Source organism: Prionailurus viverrinus, chromosome D4 (genome assembly GCF_022837055.1).
Source record: "Prionailurus viverrinus isolate Anna chromosome D4, UM_Priviv_1.0, whole genome shotgun sequence".
Taxonomy (NCBI): domain Eukaryota; kingdom Metazoa; phylum Chordata; class Mammalia; order Carnivora; family Felidae; genus Prionailurus; species Prionailurus viverrinus.
The window spans coordinates 2,469,493-2,489,888 of record NC_062573.1 but is presented as its reverse complement, the minus strand read 5'-3'; the positions used below and the strand labels follow the sequence as shown (position 1 = coordinate 2,489,888).

The following is a 20,396-nucleotide window of genomic DNA, read 5'->3' as shown; positions in this document are numbered from 1 at the left end:
GGGGGGGGAGGTGCGGAGAGGAGAGACGGAGAATCCCAAGAAGGCTCCACACTGTCCGCGCCGAGCCCGACGCAGGGCTCAAACTCAAGAACTGTGAGATCACGACCTGAACCAAAATCAAGAGTCCGACACTTAACTGACTGAGCCACCCAGGCGCCCCCTGTGTCTGATTTTTTGTACAGACTTACCCTTTCATTTCTCTTGGGTAAAAATCAAGAAGTGTAATGGCTGGCTTGTATGATGGGGTATGTCAAACTTTCTAAGAAACTGCAAACTCTTTCGTGCAGTTGTACCATTTTACATTCCCACCAACAACACATACGAGTTCCAGTTGCTCCTCGACCTTGCCAACAGATTGATATTTTTAGCCTATTTAATTTTTGCCATTCTAGAAGATGTGTGGTAGTATTGCACTGAGGCCTCAATCTGCACTTCCTAATGATCAGTGAGGTTGAACATCTTTTCATGTGCTGATTGTACATTTTCTCTAGTGAAGTGTCTGTTCCAATCTTTTGACCATTTTTTTTAACTGGATTATTTGTCTTGTATGAAGTTGTAAGAGTTCAGGATAAATACTGGCTATAAATTGGATATGTGTTTTGCAGTTATCTTCAGGTCTGTGGCTTGTCTTTTCATTTTTGTAACACATCTTTTATTTATTTTATTTTTTTTTTAATTAAAAAAAAATGTTTGTATTTATTTTTGAGACAGAGACAGAGCATGAGCGGGGAAGGGGCAGAGAGAGAGGGAGACACAGAATCTGAAGCAGGCTCCAGGCTCTGAGCTGTCAGCACAGAGCCTGATGCGGGGCTCAAACTCACAGACTATGAGATCATGACCTGAGCTGAAGTCGGACGCTTAACCAACTGAGCCACCCAGGTACCCCGTAACACATCTTTTAAAGAATAAGAGTTTTGGGGCGCCTAGGCGGCTCAGTTGGTTAAGTGTCTGACTCTTGATTTCGACTCAAGTCATGTTCTCCCAATTCGTGAGTTCAAGCCTGGCATCGGGCTCTGTGCTGACCGCAGGGAGCCTGCTTGGGATTCTCTCTCTGCCCCTCCCCTCCCAATAAATAAATAAACATTAAAAAGAGTTTTAGATGTTGAAGTTGATTTTTTTTTCTTGTATAGTTTGTGCTTTTCTGTGTCTTATTTAAGAAATTTTTGCCAAACCTAGGGTCGCAAAAGCGTTCCCCTTCATTTTCCTCTAAGAGAGGCCATGCTATGCCCATGAAATCAAGATGCATTTAAATTAAAAGTATCAAACTCTAGGACTTCTAGACTTAACAGTTTGCCCCTTCTCTTTTCTCTAAGAACAGTTCTGTGAATCTCGGGTCGTTTTATCAATGGTGTGAAGAAAACATCAAGATTCATTTATTCACATGTGGCTATCTAGTTCCAACACCATTTGTTGAAAAGATTACCCTTTCTTCATTGAATTTTCTAGGCACCTTTGCTGAAAATCCATGGGTCATATATGTGTGGGTCTATTTCTGGACTCTCCATTCTGTTGCATTGATCTATGTGTCTATCTTTATGCCCTAATACCACACTGTATTGATTATTGTAGCTTTATACTAAGTCTTGAAATTAGGGAGTCTGGAAGTCAGGATTTATTTAGCCATGAGTCTTTATTGATTTTTGCTTGGAATGCTGGAAGCCCTGTTGACTTCTATATTTGGTTGGGTATTTTTTTCTTTTGATTAGGCAAGCTTTAAACTTTTTTTTTTTTTTATGGTTGTTACTTTTAATTATTCTGATTTCTTTCTAACACTGAGAATGTTTAGATTGGTTTTCTATGTTTATCATAGTTTTCCTCATCATCTCTGTATTCTTTCTCTACATTCTGGAAAATTTGGGGGGATTTCCACGATATTACTGATACAGGTTTTTTTTAATTGTATTGCTGTATTTCTAATGCAGATAACTTTCTCTGTATCCTACAGTAAATTCTTTTTTTTAGAGCGAATTTCTTGTTGTGGGACCTTTTTTTATAGACCTAGGTGTGAGGATATGTATTTCTAGACTGGGTGTTGACCAACTGGCAGGATGTATGACTTCTCCCCACATCTCATTTAAGTGCTCATTACTTGGGAGAGATCCTGAATCTTCATTACCTTTCTCTGTTTTCTTTAGTTTTTGTAGAGTCTCTGTGAGAGGAGACTGGCCAGAGCCATCACTGGCCCTACAAACCCTACAGTCCTGGTTCTTCTAGGGCATGTACGCTTCCATCCCCCTGATTTGATTTTTTTTTCAACTGTCAATTCTTTGTCCCAGTGTGAATGGATAAACAACTGTTATTCCCTGGTATTTTGAAGATCTGCTGTTTCTGTCCAGAGCGGTCTGCCACTTCTGGCGTTGTCCCCCAAATAAAAGTTTATATTCTCTAAGTGTTTGCTCACTACCATTCAGAAAAGGGATTCACAGGCTCATCGGGGAACTGTGAGGTAGCTCTCGTGTGACGAGTGTCATGATCCAGTTACTGTAACCAGACACCTGACTCCTCTTTACTGGCTGGCCGTCTAGGCACTGTCCCCTTCCCACCCTGCTGAGGCTGTTAAATCAAGATGCATTTAATCAGAGTGTATCAAACCCTAGGCCTTCTGGACTTCATAATTTTGTCCCTTCCTTTCATCTTCTCTAGAATAGTCACTGTGAATCTCTTGGGTCGTTTCCTATTTTTATTACTGCTATGTCTCTTTTCCTTTCTATATGTATGTATGTAATTTTTTTTTTTTTTTTGACAAACATGTTCTAGCTCTGCCATTCCCCCTTGCAGGGTTCAGGTAAATGAATAATAGGTTAAAGCAAAACCTTCAAATATTTTAGACTACTTTATTCTTTTTTTTAATTTTTTAAAATGTGTTTATTTATTTTTGAAGGAGAGAGAGAGACAGAGCATGAGCGGGGGAGGGGCAGAGAGAAAGGGAGACACAGAATTCGAAGCAGGCTCCACGCTCCGAGCTGTCAGCACAGAGCCCGATGCGGGGCTCAAACTCACGAACTGTGAGATCATGACCTGAGCCGAAGTCAAACGCTTAACTGAATGAGCCACCCAGGCGCCCCTAGATTACTTTATTATGAACTAAATTCTTGGAAATAGTTACTTGCTTGGCCTTAGCAAGTAAGTCTTGTCCTCTGTCTTTTTTCCGCTTGTGAACATTTTTTAACTTTTTGCCACGAGCACCTTTTTCTTTAATGAAGAATACTAAGACCAAGCCTTTGTTCTTTTTCTTACTACTCTTCTAAACCCCACCCCACCAACTTCAGACCTCAGGCTTTTGCAGAGTTCCAACACATTGTCCTACAATAGTGGTCTTTAAGCTGGTTGGTCTAAGACTTTCATAGTTTTAAAAATTGGGGATTCCAAAGAGCTTTTTGTTGAAGTGGCTTATGTTTATCTATAATTACCTTATTAGAAATTAAAACTGAGAAACACGTGAAACACAAGAATATGCAAGGAGACATCAGAGCGAGCGATGACCTCAGAAGTCCCGCAGCTTCTGAAAACTTCTTTCTGCTTGTAAGAGGAGGGGTGTCTTGGTATTATTTTTTTTTTAATGTTTATTTTTGAGAGAGAGAGAGAGAGTGCAAGCAGGGGAGGGGCAAAGAGAGAGGGAGACAGAATCCAAAGCAAGCTCCAGACTCTGAGCTGTCAGCACCGAGCCCGATATGGGGCTTGAACTCACAAACTGTGAGATCATGACCTGGGCTGAAGTCTGATGCTTAATCGACTGAGCCACCCAGGCACCCCGGTGTCTTGGTATGATTATGAAAATAGTTGTGACCCTATGGACTCCCTGAAAGTGTCCAGAGGTCCCTGGAGCACACACTGAGATCTCCTGCCCCCCGAAGGTGGGTCTAATACAGCTGTCAGTCCCGGAAAAACAGAATGGGAGTTGTAATTTCACACCACAAAGTTTGTTCTGCATATGTGCGTGAACATGTATGCACCCATGCGTATATAAGAGGTGAGAGATAAAAGTGACGTCTGTCTCCAACCTTGAGTCTGCCTCTGCCTCACCAGCCACCGTTCCCTCCATGCTGCCCTCTGACAGTTTGAGAGGACAGCAGGCATTACGGCCGCCTGGGCAGAGCCGTCTTCATTATATGTGGCCACTGGGTCCAGAAGATTAATGGTAACATTTTAAAAATTCACACAGACCTGGAATCAGCACTAGAAAATACAGATTTAAATTAACAAGGAAAAAGCAGAATCCCATCAAAGGAAATAAATCGTGCTGGCAACTATTGTCACATAATAAAATGTATTCTATAACTGAGGGGCTTTTATATGGAGCTGTCTGCAGCTTAGTGGCCATGTTAATTGAATAAGGTGCCTAAAACTGACTTGGGGGAAAAAAAATGAAATTTCCCTCAGCATCTATTTAGCCAGAGCCCTTGTCAGCAGCATGTGTAATGCTGACCTATTTGTTACAGGACCGCCAGCCCCTCCTGCGGAGAGAGGTGATCACTCAGCAGGGTGTGCCTGTCTCCTCCAGGCTGTTCCCCGGTAGGGAATGGGGAGGAACATTAGATAAAGCTCCCCTAGGATTTAGGGGCTCTTCTAGTTGGAATTCTCCAGTTACCAAACAGATTTGGGAATAATGAGCCATCATTTGAGTCAAGTGGCAGAGATTGTTGGCCTCTGATGGTCGATCCCTTGTTCCGGTGGTCCGAGGCCTATTAGGGATGGTTCTAGAAGGTCTTCATCTCTAGGTGCCCCCCTAGGTAGAGCGGGTTTCCTGAGTCTTTGGGTCTTTCTGGCCTGCTAGTGATCTTTATGAACACTCTTAAAATCTAAAACACATTGCTCTGCTTACAGAGTAATCAACGACTTTGGGGCCCCTTGAAGTGACTTCACTGAACTTGGTGTCTTTGGGGGCACCAGCAGCCATCACTTTTCAGTTTTGTTGGATGCCATGGAGTACTCGTTCTTCTAACCCCTCTGGATTGGGTGCTTCAGAAGAGCATCTAGTGTCCACGGTCTGCTGAAGCACCTGACTGCTTCCTTCTTTCCTCTGCCAGCAACATCCAGCATCATGAATGGTGCGTTCCCTTAATCTCTTTAGACCATGAGGTTATGGGAAAGAAGCCAAGGTGTTGAGTTAACCAATCACAACTTCAAGTGTGAAAATTAGGCCTTTGTATCTTCCCACCAGATGCTATAGTAACAGGCACGGGCTCTGGCTGTTACAGTCTTCTAAAATGTTTTAAATGGCTGTAAAATTATTTTGTCAGATAGTTGTACCATAATTTTTTAACCAGTCCCCTATTATTTGATACTTTATTCCATTTTTTGCATTTTAAGCAATGCCATGATGAATGTGTTTATGTTATGTAAAAATATTCATGAAGCAGAAATAGTTGCATTTTCCAAACACTTAACCAACTCTGTCCTGGGGATGAGAAAGAGACAAATGGGAAGTTTTCCCGTAAGTTTCCCCACATTGTCTCTAAGTACCGGTCAGAATCAGATTCACCCTTTCGTTCAGGCATTAGGTAATCTTACAAGGCTCTCATATTTTTAAGTGCCCACTGTGTGCAGGGCACTGTTCTAGGCACTAGGGCTTTGGTGGAAAGAGAAAGTGTAGTGGAGATCATGTTCTGGTGACTTGGAAGCAAATCAGACAGTCCTGCAGAGTGGGAGGGGTCTGCAGAGAAGAAAGTGGGGTGTCATAAGAGCAAGCGGCTGGAGGAGAGGTGCCCCAGCAGACATCTAGGGGGTGGCCTGCGGGGGGGAGAAGCCAGCTTCTGGAGAGCTGGGGGAAGTGTGTTTAAGGCAGAGGGAACCGCAAGTACAGAGGCCCTGAGGCAGGAATGAGAGTTCAGGTTGCTGGTGAGGTTGGAGGAGGTGAGTGCAGGGACCGTGAACAGGACAAGTTCAGAGAGGAGGGACGGGCTGGAGCTGGCAGGACGTCCCAATGGTGGGGCAGTGGGATTTCATTCTCCCGCAGAGAGAGGACACCAGTGGGTTCTGTAATGGTCCTGGGCTGAGGCCCTCATGAACAGGACTCTAAAACAATGGCAGGAACAGGAAGAATCAGAATAGGATCTGTATGTGAAATTGTCACCGACACTGTCTGCTCTGCCTCGTAGCGAGGTGTGCACCAGCAGGCAACATACCCTCACTGAAGGGCACCCAGCGCCTAGGGCGGTGCTGGGGTTTGAACCCGCGTCAGGCTGACTGCAGGGCCAATACTGTTCACCACCGCCACCGCTCTGCCTCCCTGGGTTTGTGGTTGGGCCGTGGGTTGTCCCACGCTGTTGTTTTTCCCTTTGAGAGGTGGGATCCCTCTAATTAGATCCCTCTAATAGGGACTGTGGCCTTCCAGGGTCCTCAAGCTAGCAAGTGGCAGAGATGTGGCATCCTTGACATCACTTTCAAGGGGGGCCTAGGGATGGACCGTGCAGTCCTCACTCTGTGTAGCCGGTAGTCAAGACGATACATCAGGGCGACTTTCGGGTAACGGTAATAATCTCCAGAGGACACATAAACTAACCTTTTCATTAATTCCCAGCTTTCTGTTTGTCAGCTTTACCTCAAAAGCCCCAGTCCCCTGTTCTATTGAATGGAGTTAACTATTCTTATCTGAAAAGGTTGCTGGGAAGATCAGGCGAGGGGAATATGTAAAGAAACTCAGCCCAGTGCCTGGCGTGGGGTCCCCCCCCCCCGACCCCGGGGGACGTAGAATTTCCTTTTGCTCTGAGACCCCGCTGAATGCAGAGCCTCCCTGGTTCCTGTCGTCTGTCATTTTCAGGCTAATCTGACACCGCAGCGCCCCTGGGCCACTTCTCCTTCAGCAGGTGACTTTTTCTTCCTCTTTAACCACAGGTTATCTGTCCCCTCAGCCCCAACTGTCCATCCTCATTAAGGGAGGCCTTGCTGAGCCTTTTCAACCTCCTGTTTGTTCCCACGTCCCCTCCTTCCTGTGGCCAAACAACAGAAGCGAAAAGCCTCTATTTGCAGCGTAGGGAACTCTTCTCCCCAAAGCTGTCTCTGGTCTGGGGCCTCTCTTCCTGCCCTCTGAATGCTGCATCATACTCTTGCAGGAACCACTGTAGCTGGAGTTTTGGGTAACTTCATTTCAGTTCAACACATTGCTATGGAGCAATGACTCTGTAAGAGGCACAGCTGGGTCTGCAACTTGAATGCTCTTTTAGTTCCACATGGACTGTGAAAACCGTACATTGTCTAGAGTAGGAAATCAGAAACATTTTCTCTATCCTCCCCCCGCCCTCCACCTCCCATAGATTCCCGACCACCACCAGTACTGATTTCTTCTTCCATCATGCCTGTTTTCCTCAGAGCCCAGAGGAGTGGGATGCATGGTCTCAGAGGAGACTGCTTGAGTCTAATTGGCAAACACGCATGCACAGAAACAAAATAATAGATGCTATAGCCATTTATGTCAAAAAGATCCAAAGGTTTTAATGGAGTAGGTTGAGCACTTGATGTGGTCAACGTATGTTCAACAGTTGTCTACCCTAGGTCAGAAATCGTCCTAGAAAATGGAGTACAAAACTGATGAGCTTTGGCCCTGCTCTTGAGGTCACAATCATGTTAGGAAGGCAGACTCGTATCAGATGCTTCAAGTATATTGTGAGAACTGGAGACGACGGCGGGGGGGCGGGGGGGAACCTCTGTGATCCCAGAACAAGCCCAGGGAAGGTTCTAACAAAGAAGATATGATTAGGTGGGGTCTTGAGGGATGGATAGGAGTTTGGAGGGTAGGTAAGGAAGAAATGGAGATTCTAGGAAGGAGAGCAGCATGGATAAAGAGACTAAAGCATGAAAAAAAAAAAAACATGGCATATTCAGAGGTTTACAGGACTTTCCCTCTTCCTGGTAGAGGGAAGAGTGAGTGACAGGAGACAGAGTTGGGAAAAGCAGGCTGGTGTGTGAGGGCAGCTTGAGTCAGGGTATGGATGCAGGTTAGGTTGCCCAGGGAAAGCGTGCAGAATGGGGCGCGCCAGAACCCTTACAAATGGCAACTTTTTAAAAAGTTGGAGGAGGAGCCAGAAAGGACCATCTGCAAGGAAGGGAGGCTGGCCAAGGGAGGGAGGGCTGCAGAGCCTATCAGCCGAGCACAGCCTGATGCCCCAGGGAAGCAGGAAGGGTCAGACCAGGGAGTCCACGTTGAGTGGGGCAGCTGAGGAGCCCCACACCTGATTTCTCTAGCACATCCTTCATGTTTAAGTCCTTTGTATTCTAGAAGTGCCCCCAAACCATTCATCTAGAGGGCTGCAGCAGGACCCTTTGGCAGGAATTGTTAAGGGTCTACACACAGTAAGTGCTGAATAATTGCAATTTCGTGATAATCTCCGTTGTAATTTGCTGCTCCGTTCCCGTACCGTGGCGTCTCAGCTTTATTTCCTCACTTTCCCACAGGCGGGCCTTCTTTTAAAATTGCAAATTGGATCTTGTCACATCTCTGCTTCAAAGCCCTCCTGGATACAGTCCGAGCTCATGCAGGGCCCTGCTGTGCTGTGGCCCCGTAGCCGTCTTCAGCCTGGTCCCACACCCTCTCCCGGCCTTCAGGCTCTGACCACTCCGGCCTCCTGCCAGTTAGGAGGCTAGTTTTGCCTTTTTGCCTGTCTGTCCTCCATTCCCTGCCCCCCCCCCCCCCCCAACACAGCTCTTCCTGTTTTCCATGTGCAATCACATTTGTAAGCAAGCGTTCCTGTAACTTGGTGGGCATTTTCATGTCCCCTCCCTGCCTGCTCTAGGGTGACCGCTGCCCACACAGGGGCCCTGCCTGTCCTGCACCCCTGCCCTGGGCCCCATCTATGTGTTCTCGCTCCAGACCCTTGGCCCGTCTCTAACCACTGAACGGCTGTGCTGGCCCTGTCTTCTCTTCTGGCTGCTGGTTGACTTCTTTGCCACCGTCCAGGTCCGCCGGTCTCCTGAAGTCCCGCTAACACCCACCTCCTCCATGAGCCTTTCTTGAAGGCCTCCAAGCCCTAGAGTAGCCACCGCACTGCACAGATGTGTGATGTCCTTAGTTTGCTTGCATGTAGCTCTTGCAAGTGCTTTCAAGCCTTGGAAATCTTAAGGAATGGCAGCCCTGCAGTGTAGTCCTTCCCTGGCTTCTGGAAATCCCCTCACTGGTGCAGTATCAGCGTCTGCCTCAGCCAGCTTCATGGATGTGCCGCCGGGACCGGTGCACCGGGGCCCAGCCTCGAAGGGCCCCACGCTTGGCACAGTGCTCTGCTGTCCCCATCTTGAAATTTCCAGTGTTTGAACCGGGGCCTCCCATCCTGCACCGGGCCCTGCACTCGCCTCCCAGGGGCAGCACGAGGAGCCAGGAGAGAGTGCGTGAGATCTGCACACCCCGAGGCCTGGCACACGGCAAGCACCCTCTGCAGGCTCACCTGTCATCATTTCTGCTCCGCTCAACCACAACCACAGTCAATAATTCATTCTTCTGTTTGCTCAGCTTCATTGACTAAGTGCTGTGGTCAGAGGCGCCGATCAACTGTGTAAAACCCTTCTGCAGCTGCTCTTCATCGTCTCAGGGTCCCAAACCTGGCCAGCCTTCAGAGTCACTGCTGGAGCTTGTTAAAAATAGATTTCTGGCTGCACCCCAGGCCCGCTGAACCCGACTCCCCAGGGGCATGGCTCTGACTCTGTAGTGTTAGCAAGCTCCCAGGTGGCTCTAATGCCTTCATTTGTGCTGTGACGGGCGGAACAGAATCAGGAACCTTCATCCTAGGGGATAGAAACCTTGCAGTAAGGCATTCAGTGTCCTTTCCAGCGCCGTTTCCACGTGTTCCCTGACCCTGTGCCAGTGTTGGCTTTCCCTGACTCTCCACCGAGTCCCTTGTACTGTGTCGAGACCCATGTCCTCCTCTGAGAAGGGGTCACTAGAAGCCCATCCCCTTTGTCGGAACTCTTGTGCTCACTCAGCACCCGGGCGCATGTCCTGTTCCACAGTGGCTTGCTTCTGTACCTCAACACCCTGTAGCCTGGGAGCTCCTTCAGAGAGCTCCCCTCTGCATCCTTAGTTAGCATCAGTAATGAGCAGACATTCAGATTCACTACACACACACACGCGCACACACACACACACACGTCAGGGTCTCCCTGTGCTTCTGCCTGCTGGTGGCCCTACACTGCTAAGTGCAGCCTGTGCTCAGCAAAGCCCTCCTCCTCCCCCCGCCCTCCCGTCTTGGTTCAGCCAGGCTGTTCCATGACATAGGTGTTTGCATCCGTGCTTAACCCTGCAGCCCAGCAAACCGAATGCCTCTACTGCCTTAGGTGCTCATCTTGTAGCCAAGAGGCTTCTGCTCGCTCCTGGCTCTGCGGAAACAGGTCTTGCCCAGAGAACCTTCCCTCCTAGGAGCCTGGATGTACAAGAGTCATTCTTGGAGGTCACACATTTGTTGTGTGAAAAAGGCAACATGTACAACGTAAAGCTTGCTTGATGTAATAAACGTTCCCTTCCTCCGTCTTTTCCCTTTTGGGAATGACTGAGTGTGGCCAAAACTCTGGCTCCTGAGCTATTTCAGGCCACCTCCCAGTCATACCAGGAAGAGGCTTTATTGTTTGTTTGTTTGTTTGTTTTTTCTATGCAGACCTATTGGGTTTGAAATATATTTCCTATCGTTTTCATCTTTTTTGCATTTGCTAAAGGCAGCTGATGACCACACTAAATGGCTTATCTACTTTGATTGAATACTCGCTTCTGCTCTGTGCGCACTGTGAGCTCTAATGGCCAACACCTGTGCCGTAAAAGACAGTGTTGAATCAATCAAAGGTGCTTTCCTAAGCACCTACTGTGTGCTTCTGCCAGAGGGGGGAACATGCAGGCATAGCCATTCAGAAGAGCATGCCATTCTGATTCTCAGTGGTTGTTAGTTTTCCTGGACTCACATGGTAATAATAATGCTCAACACCTTTGTTCACAAAGTGCTTCCTGCACTGTTATCCTCAGTGGCTCCATGGGACAGGTATGAAAGCCATTGGGTAGATAATGAGCCAAGATGGCAGAACAAACCGAGACGCCTGTCCAGAGCCTAAGTATTTGCTCCTGCTGGTATATCTTGCCCCGTGGACCGAGGTCGAGACTAAGCTGCCCACCTCCTTCGAGCACCTTGGGTTGGACATGCCATGAGGCTTGGGAAACCCTTTCCTCCACTTGGATGTTCTTTTAGGAATTAGAAAAAAAGGTGACTTCTGATGCCTGGAAACTTCGGAATTCCTTGGGGGAATTCGAGCCGTTGGGGGGCCTGCTCACCAGGGCGCCCCCACCTCATGCTCTGTGCTGCTGCGGGCCGTTGGTGGTGCGGGGGCTTTCTGGGCCTTGGGGAGTGCTCTGCACGCCCTGTAACCTCCTTTCTCCTCCGTCTCTTTCTTAGGCACATCTCTCTAACGCTCCCTGCTACCTTCCGAGGCAGGAACAGCACTCGGGCTGACTATGAGTACCAGCACTCCAATCTGTATGCCATATCAGGTACGTGGGGCCTCTGCTACTGGCCAGCTACGGTGTCTGTGTCCCGGGCACCACCTCCCTCTGCGTGTCTCCTGGCTTCGAATGGCATCTGTCTTCCCTCTCTCTTTCACCCTGCAGGAGGCCTGTTCCCTGCAGAGATCAGCCCTTTCCTTCCTTTGTGTCACCTCAGCACTTAGAGGAGGGCCAGATACTCCGTGTGTTTTGAGACTAATGATGAAAAACAGTGTGTGGATTTCACAAGCTTGAAGGGAGGCTTCCTGAGAATAGTCCCTGTATTATTCACCTGCCAGGGCCAGGGCAGATTGCCCCTGGGGTGTTGGGAGCAGCACAGAGCCCAGGCCCGGTCTGCTCACCAGCCCACATCCAGGTCTGTCCACACCTCTCATTTCCCAAAGCCAGATTTGTGGCCCGAAGGGACACCGGCGGTCTCCCCTCCCAACCACCATCGTGGGGGTCTGCGATTTCTGAACCCGGCCTTGAAATTGCTGGTGTTACTTTGGCAGGAACGTCAGCGGCGTGAGTCTCCCTTTTCACCTTCACCCGGGGAGGGGGACTCCTGCAACCCTTATTACAGAGTGGAGATTCATTAGGTGCCTGGCAGCACAGGTGACCCGCTAAGAGCGGAGGAAACCCGCAGGCTCACCTCCGAGTATCCTCGGCCTCCAGTCAGGGGCGTTTGTGTATCAGGGGAAGTAGCAAATCGGTGCCACTTACCAGCGCACACCCTTAATGGTGAGTGACGTTTTGAACACGGGAACATGGCATTCATTCATGTACCATAATGAATCCGTTATTTAAAAGGTAATCTTTTTTCTAAAAATTGCAACTTGGGGTTACTAAATAGATGAAATAGAACAATGGTATAATTCATGTCAGTATCAGTTTCTCTTGTTATGATCACTCCCTAATAGGTTTGGAAGTAGAAGCAAAAGCCAGTTGTTCGATTTCTGGGTGGGGAAAGGGAAGGCCAGGGATGTTCTGAAAGCCCTGGTCGCCCCAAAGGGTAGAGGGAGCACGTTGTCTCAGAAAAGCACCTCCAGAGAGGATTTCTTTTGTGCTGTGGCTATTTCAGCGAAGTCGACAAGGAGCATAACGAGTGTGGAAAGATGACCTATTTTGTAGAAAAGCTGAATATTTCCCCAGATGCTTCGTGGCATGGTGGTGCAAAACAGGTCTGTGAAATCCAGCAGGGCGACCCCGTTCCGAATGCACATGAGGAAAGCTCAATCAAAGCAGATGACTTTTTCCCTCCAGCTTGCAAATCTTTTTCCAGCCACGGTGTTCAGCTCCCCCCACCTTACCTGGGTTCTCTGATGGCTTTCCCAGCTGTTGACATTTCTGCAGAAAAGGGCCCACAGAGTGAAATCTCCCCTGGTTTGGCAGGAATGTTCCTGTCTGCCTCTGGACCACTGCTTCCTCGCCCCGCGGCTTTGATGAGGTGTTGTTAGTTTAGCAATACCGAGGTAACGGCCTCAAGACACAGGGGAAGCCATTCAGAAACTTCCTGTTACATTTATGTAAGTGGCAGTCTGTTGGGTTTTATCTTCCAAACATCTACCGTCGAGGCTACGGCAGGGCCACGGGCAGCCCCGGTCTCGTCGGCGGCCGCGGGCACCAAATCGCTCCACCCGGGTCCGGGACGGCTTTGTTGTAATGCTGCCAGGAAGAGTCCGCAGGGCCCGCTGCCTCCATAAGGCCTGCAAGCTCAGCACTGGGCAACCGTGGTGCAGCTGGGAAGCCTGCCCGCCCACCCACCAGCTGCCTGCCTGCGAGCCGTTCTGGTAGAAGGGAACAGGGACCACCCCCACCCCCACACCCCCCGCTCCGTATGAACAGGATCTGGCGCTGAGTGGCACATCTCAGTTTGGTATCGCAAAGTTAAGGTTTCGATGGTTTATTCCAAAGACACTCAAGGCAAAGCGTGCCCAATGCATGGTCATCGGAGCTCTGCTGGTAAGCAAATGAATGGATCATCCTGTTCTTCTGGACCGGCTCTCTGGTGCACGTTCACCACAGACTCCAGGGGCCAGGCCTTTGGCACACACCCCTGGTGCACTCTGGTTCCTTCCTGAAAACATTCAGTCGTGGCTCCCTTCGTTTGTAGGCCCTTCCAAAGGAGGTTTCCAAACGAAGTAATCAGAAAAGCGAGCCGCCCACTTGTATGCGTCGTTACTAAAGTAATATTTACTCTTACACGTTTTCTCAAAGGCACACCTGTTAATCTGTCCTCTTTCCTGTACCTTCCACTGAGACGGTTCGCGTGTGTCAGGCCTGCAGGGGAAGAGATGGTGCTCTGAGCTGCTAGAGGAAGGGGAGGAGAGAGTACAGAACCCTGGCCTGAGCACACGGACGTGTTCGTGAACTGTTTATGGCAGGGAGGAAGGAAAGCCTTTAGCTCGGTATCTGCCCTGCTCAGGAATCCTCTCTCTGACCCCTGGGGCCGGCGATCATCCCGATTGGCCGTTCGAATGCCTCTGGCATCTGTGCCCACTACCTCCGGCCAGCCCGTTCTGTCTCCGTGGGGCCCTCCCTTGTTCAGCTGGGCCCTGTCTTTCCACATGTTCATGTTCATTCAGCCATTTGGGGGTCCAGATGCAATCCATCAGCCAACACGTGCCAACTGTTCCGCCAATAGTTCTGTCTTGCCCACGGAAGTGGGATGAGGGGCTTCTGCTGACTCAGTGCTGAAATCCTGAGAGGCTCCTGTCCCCTTGCCCAGACGCCCTGTACGCTCCTCACACGGCCACAAAGCACACCTTTGATCCTCCCGCTTCTGCCAGTAAGAACTTCAGAGAAATCCTTAGCGGATGAACGAAGAGATTCATCCACAGGGATGAGCAACGCCGCTTCTTAAAAATGATAACGCTCAGGAAAAGGGGTTGGGGGATGGATCTCGTAAGTATCCAAAACAAAAGCAAAGGGTTAAATTATGAAACGTTCTTACAATGGCCTTGTCAGGCATGAAAAAATGATATGGATGAAAAAGTGTGCGTGGATGGTAAGTGGCAGCCGGAGTGTGCCATGTGATTGCATTAAAAAAAAAAAAAAATATGTGAAGTCTGGAAAGGTCTGGGAAGGTACCTGCCAGGGTGTTTCCAGTGGTTTTCACCAGCCTTGCCTGCTCTTTTTTTCTTTTTTCCTTCTTTGTAGTGTCTCATTTTTCTATGTTGGCAAGTGTTGCTTTTATAATAAAAAGCTTAGACCCGGAGTTCATTTGGCATGCTCTTGGCCCCACTGGCCCCCATAAGTGCCTTGTCCTTTCTGAGAGCTCACAAGCCTCCTGACTCAGAACGGGCTTCTAAATTCTACTGGAGATCACTCGCAGGCCACAGGTCAATTATCTTCTTATGGTCCCCTTTTGAGAATTTGTGGGTTTTTTCTATTGTCCGGTCCCCGGAATCTCCTGTCCGCCGATATCTCCCAAAGACCGCTGACTGCAAGGCTGACAGCATCTGGCCTGTTCCACTGGTGGTACAGAGGCAGACTGAGCATGAGAGCCTGGCAGCTTGGGCCATCTCCCCACATCACCATGTCCCTCTATTCATTAGGGCTTGAGGATGATTTTCCTGGAAAGAGGAGCTAGAAATGAAATGGTGGGTGCCTGGTGTGGCCCACTTGACTATCCGTGTATGTGAGAGCTGGCAAACCACTTTTGTTTAATTCTTACGTTTGACGAATGGCAGCTCGTGGGCTCGTGCTCTCCTGGCGACGTTCTAACCTGTGTGTTCCCCTCAGTTAGGTGCCTCTAAGACCTTCCCTCCAGAGAGGGCTCCCCTCAGGGCCACATTGATTTTTCTAGATTCCATCCCGCATCCCTGCTCCTGAGTGTCCTCGTTCTGTCTCTCGATGCTGGTTTTCTTTTTAGGAATATCTTCTCTCTCCTGGGAAGTCTTCTGTTTTTAGTCCCGAACAATAGCCTCCGACCCTTCCTTTTCCCCCTTAGAGCTGTTTTAGATGTCTAGATGTCTGATTTATTTATATTCCACCTGTTCCAGACAGATAGAAGGCAGCTCCAAAAATAACACGTAACCAAATCAAGGTGGAAGTGAAAACGGAAGCGTGAACAAAAATATAGATTGGAAAAGAGGGGGTGCGGCTGTGGGCGAGGTTTTTCACAAAGGGGATTTTGGGTTTGGCTCTAAATGAGGACAAGCTCTGTATGGATAAGAATAAAAATAAGCTGGTTGCTTGGGAAGAGCCTAACTACTCCTTTTACGGAATTCTTCCTCATAAAGAGGGCCCTATACGATGCTGTCTGTGGACAGCAGAACAGCCCCTGTTCAGGGAGTTTGAGAAGGACAGACTGGAGGCCTGTGTACTGGGGGATCTGCTTGTGTTTGAACCCCTAACATGCTTGGTGGTTGAAGGAGACGTTTTCAAAATGTTCTTGTGTGGGGCATCCCGTGCCTTAGGGACTGGAGCCGTGGGGAGTGTCAGGAATGAGGAGCTCCCTGACCTCCTGTCCACCCTGGACAGCACACCTGGGCCATAGACTCCCATACCGAGCGGCTCTGCCACGACATGCCCGCGATCACTTTTTCTAACCAAGGAATGTCTGCTATCTGACTTAGGGCAGTTTGGCTTAATGAACAGGAGGCAATAGGTATGGGGAACCACGCTGCGCTACCCTTTTGTTTTGTTGTTATCAACTGATTTAGACCTCCAAGTGCAGATTTTTCCCCAAAGAACTCATTTGTCTCCCTTTCGAAAAAAAAAATTGACATAGTAGTGTAAAATAGTAAAACTATGCAAATGCATATAGGAACTGGCATGCAAGAAAGACCAAAATCTCAAACAGTCCATGAATTCCGGATGAGCCACAATGCAGAAATACCCAGAAGCCTCACCCCATGGGGGACCGAGGGGCCCGGCTTCTCTTCCCTTTGGTACGTAGGCAGTTGGCCTTGTTGATCTCTTCATTTGTCCATCAGCATGGGGCTGACCACAGAATTGATTGCCCACACCATCACTTTTGAGAGTAGAAGGGGTCCCCACTTGCACCCGGACAAAAGCTGTAACCTGGAACTGTCCCAGCAGATGGGCAGGGTGGGGGGGGAGTCTCCCCCCACCTTTAGTGTTCTTGGGTCTTCTCATTTTTTCCAGAGTTCTTTCTGATGGCTGGAAAAGCCCTGCTATTGCCCTCTACAGCTGTGCCCTCTTAAAATCCAGCCCCCTTTCAAGATGTTGGGCCAGGAAGCCTGTGAGCACGGACAATCTGAGTCCATCGACTCATCGCCTTGACTCACAAGACTTGAACAGAGAGGAGAAGGATTTCATCTGAAACAGAACCGTGTATGAGCTGTGTAACTCTGACATCAGACCAGGAAAGCACAAAGCAATTAAAAATAATTAATGATTTCTGAATATCAGCCTTCTCCATGCAGTTTTAATCTAGTCCTCATTTAAATTGGAAGATGGACATTTAATTATCAGCATTATGAAATTCATGATTTATATATTTCATCCAATTGGATAAAATTTCTGCTACCAGCTCATCATCTTCCAAAAAAAAAAAAAATCTGTATGTTTTACAGTGTGATCATTTAAAAACTCCTCTGCCCCATACCAAACAATTATACACACATTTTTCCTTTCATTTGCAGTGATTACATTATTTCTGTCTTTTAGGGGAAAAAAAAAAAAAGAAAAAAAATCTCACCTGGAAAATGGAATGTAAACCTAATCCTTTTAACGACCATAAAGTATGGTCAGGTTGGACAATGAAGCTGAGAGACCAAAACAATAGGGGTGCTCGAGAAAGACGGTTTGATTTTGTTTCTGTGTGAGACGTTCTAACCAACAACTGCTTCGCGCCCAGCGTTGTTGGTATTCTGCAGGATTTGTGTCCGCATCTCCCGTGTGCATGCCCCTGGTTCTCCTCTTCCCCTGTGTTTGGGTGCGTGTCAGCCGTGCGTGGGTTGAGGGACGATGTTACCAGTAACCACAATTGAGGGAACACCACTGTCCTCCAGGGGAAGCCCCCACCTAAGAACGCCAGGCAACCTCTGCGTTCGCAAACGTCCCCCATGGCCTTTGTCCGTCATGGACGTACTCGTGTGCCTTATGTGGCCTTGTATTCAGACCCCCGCTTTCCTTCATCCTCCGCCGAGGATTTTCAGAACCACCAAGGACTGGTTGGAGAAGGTGGGGGCGGGGTGGGGGAGAACGTGGAGGGGAGGGTGGCCAGGACCCAGGAGAGAAGCCTCCGTTTGACACAGCCATAGATAATAGCAGACGGGGGAGATTCCTGAATGAAGCGAAAGAAATATTTATAATAAGGGTGCTCAAATCAAGGAGGAAATAAGTCATTTTAAAGGCAAATAAATTTTTATCATCGCCCCTAACAGCCATGCGTCCCTTGTCTATCCATCTATTCTTGCCCTGACTGACAACAAAATCGAGCACAAAGAAAAATATAATAAGAAAAAGAAGAAATGAATGGGAGCGGATGGGGAATTGATCGCATAGTGTATTTGTATATCCTGATGTAAAAGGTGCAGTTGACAGGTGGCCAGGTTTGCTCTGTACACAACCATGTGTGTGCTGTCACGCGCACGCACGCTGCCTTGTTTCGATTGATGAATTGCCTGCTTTCTTGATTAAACCTTCCGTCACTTAAGAAACAAAAAGCCTGTGTTTAGATGGCAGAGTGGGACATGTCAAAAAAATCTGCCTCCTTTACCTTTGTGCAGATGTTGGGCACAGACTGTAACATGTATTATTAAAATGAATGTGGCATTTACTGTGCATTATTCCTTTCCTGGGAGAAAGGACTATAAATTATATGCTAATAATAAGCTTTAACCCTTTCGAAATGCAAAAGATTTAAGAGTGCAAATATTCATGTAGGCCTGGCTAATTGGATGTGCTTTTATACACCCACCGTGATGGCTGTGTCACCGAAGTTAATGAACAGCGTGTGCGGGCAGGCACACGGGGCGCTTGGGGAACTCTCGCCTCCTGGAGGTGTTCCGCTCGGCAAGTGCCTCCTCTAGGATTTCACAGAGAGACCCTGAAACCCCTCAGCTGGGCTCGGGATCATCTTACTTGGGATTAAGTATGGATCTACAGCCATGGTGAGTGGCCCCAGCTAGTCTCCTAGAGCTAAGCATCAAGGGTGGTCCTCTCCTGACTTTCCTGCCTCCCGCTTGGGGCTGGCCAGGCTCGGGCCGGCAGGACCAGGCGTTGGTGCCTCGCACTTACTTGTCTGTCTTCCTTTACCTGGCTCGTCTACCCTCAGTCCGGTTGCCCAGGTCACAGACTCCTCTCTCCCCAAGTAGAACTCTGCAGAGCAAAACCTTCATGCCTGCCCCATTCCACCGTGTGAATTCACGCCTCGCTTGCCCAGCATTGAGGCTGTCTGGTGGCCAGCCTCTACTTTGCCGGTGCCTTCTCTCCATTTCTCTTCACCTGTGCTCCCCAACCTGTGTCACTCCCGTGTCGTCAGCTTTGTCTCTCTGTGCATTTGCCCCTGCCGGTCAAATGGCTCAGATTGACCTACCTTCTCTGTGGACCCATCTTTGAAGGCCTGTCCCCAAACTGCCACTAAGCTTTTCTGATTCTCTTCCATCTGGGACTGCTCTCTTCCTGGTTTATGTACTCCCACACTCTTTTGCGTTGAAGAGATTTCACCTGTGAGCACTTGGAGACAACAAAGGTTTATGGGCAGTGAGGAAGGAGGCTGCCTTCCATTCTTTTTTTTTTTTTTTTTAATTTTTTTAAATGCCTATTTTTGAGAGCGAGACAGTGCGAGCAGGGGAGAAACAGAGAGAGAGAGAGAGGGAGACACTGACTCCGAAGCAGGCTCCAAGCTGTCAGCACAGAGCCCGACATGGGGCTTGCACCCAAGAACCACGAGATCATGACCTGAGCCAAAGTCAGACGCTTAACCGACTGAGCCACCCAGGCACGCCATGCCTTCCATGCTTCCTGAACCAAGGAGGTTGTAATTCAACTAAGGTGAAAAGAAAGGTTGTTAACTCCTTTATTTGTTTAGCAGACCCTGAGAGCTCCGTGTGCTCAGCCCCATACTCCCTCCGAGGACCATAGGAAGCCTGTGCAAGAAGGTTCAGCAGGTGACTGAGGGGACATTTGGAGTCAGAAGCACATGTGGCCATCACACAGAGCCACTGCGAATGACCACACAGGTTGTGCACCACACAACACGTGTGGATGGCTCCCCACCAGAGTTGTGCCAGTGCACGGGCATACACTAAGTTACCTTGGGCAACTAACTCCACGCTAGGTGCTCCTACCTGTGAAACGATTCAGTAAGGACTGCCGCCTTCCCAGCATCAGCGTGAGGAACCAGGGGGTAGAAGAACATTTTAGAAATCGGGAAGCAGTACAGGAGTGTCCCTTCTCTCCATCCCCGCCTCCCCTGCAGGGCTGTGAGCAGAGCAGGAGCCCAAAGACTTGTTGAGAGTTACCACTCGGGACACCCTGGCTCTTGCCCAGCCCGGTCTTTGTCGTCTTAACCCGCTCTTCTGTGATTTTGTATGTAAGATTACTTCTCCGTAATCACAGTGCTTGGAGAAAAGCTCGTCGTCAGTCTGAACAAAGTTGCAATAAAGGCTCTCCGGCATGGCTCTGCTCGGCACCCCCTGGAAACGGAGACATTCTGTCACGCATTGTCACTTAGAAGTGGGCTATTTTCTGTGGCTGGCAGCCCACGAGCCCTTTCTCAGGAGGGTGACGGAATGATGGCTTGGGGCAGGAAGGAGAGAAGTGGTTGGCAGAGTGAGCCAGCAACTTCTATAAAATCGCCCAATGTGGCTTTGGGTTTTTTTGGGAAGAAAAGTACGTGGGGCAGCGGGGCCGCCCAGGGGGCTGCTGTCTACCCAAGGCTTTCATTTCTGCGTTTCCTGTGCTCCACGAGCAGGAGAAAGTTGAAGACTTTTTCCAGTTTCGTCATTGTGAAAAAAAATTTAAAAATTATTAG

The 20,396-nt window shown here is 48.8% G+C and overlaps 1 protein-coding gene across 7 annotated transcripts in view; it reads left to right on the top strand.

The window, feature by feature from the left end:
• The window catches only part of MVB12B (multivesicular body subunit 12B), a 263,019-nt gene that overhangs the window by 153,953 nt on the left and 88,670 nt on the right, over positions 1–20,396 (top strand). For 4 of the 7 annotated variants that reach the window (XM_047830752.1, XM_047830755.1, XM_047830753.1 and 1 more), the window contains exon 7: positions 11,361–11,455. The exons of 2 other annotated variants lie outside the window; for them this stretch is intronic. In XM_047830752.1, coding sequence (XP_047686708.1) covers positions 11,361–11,455 — 95 coding nt within the window. Of the gene's footprint in view, positions 1–11,360; positions 11,456–16,558; positions 16,882–20,396 lie in introns of those variants that run through there. One more of the 7 variants, XM_047830754.1, reaches the window with a different exon arrangement.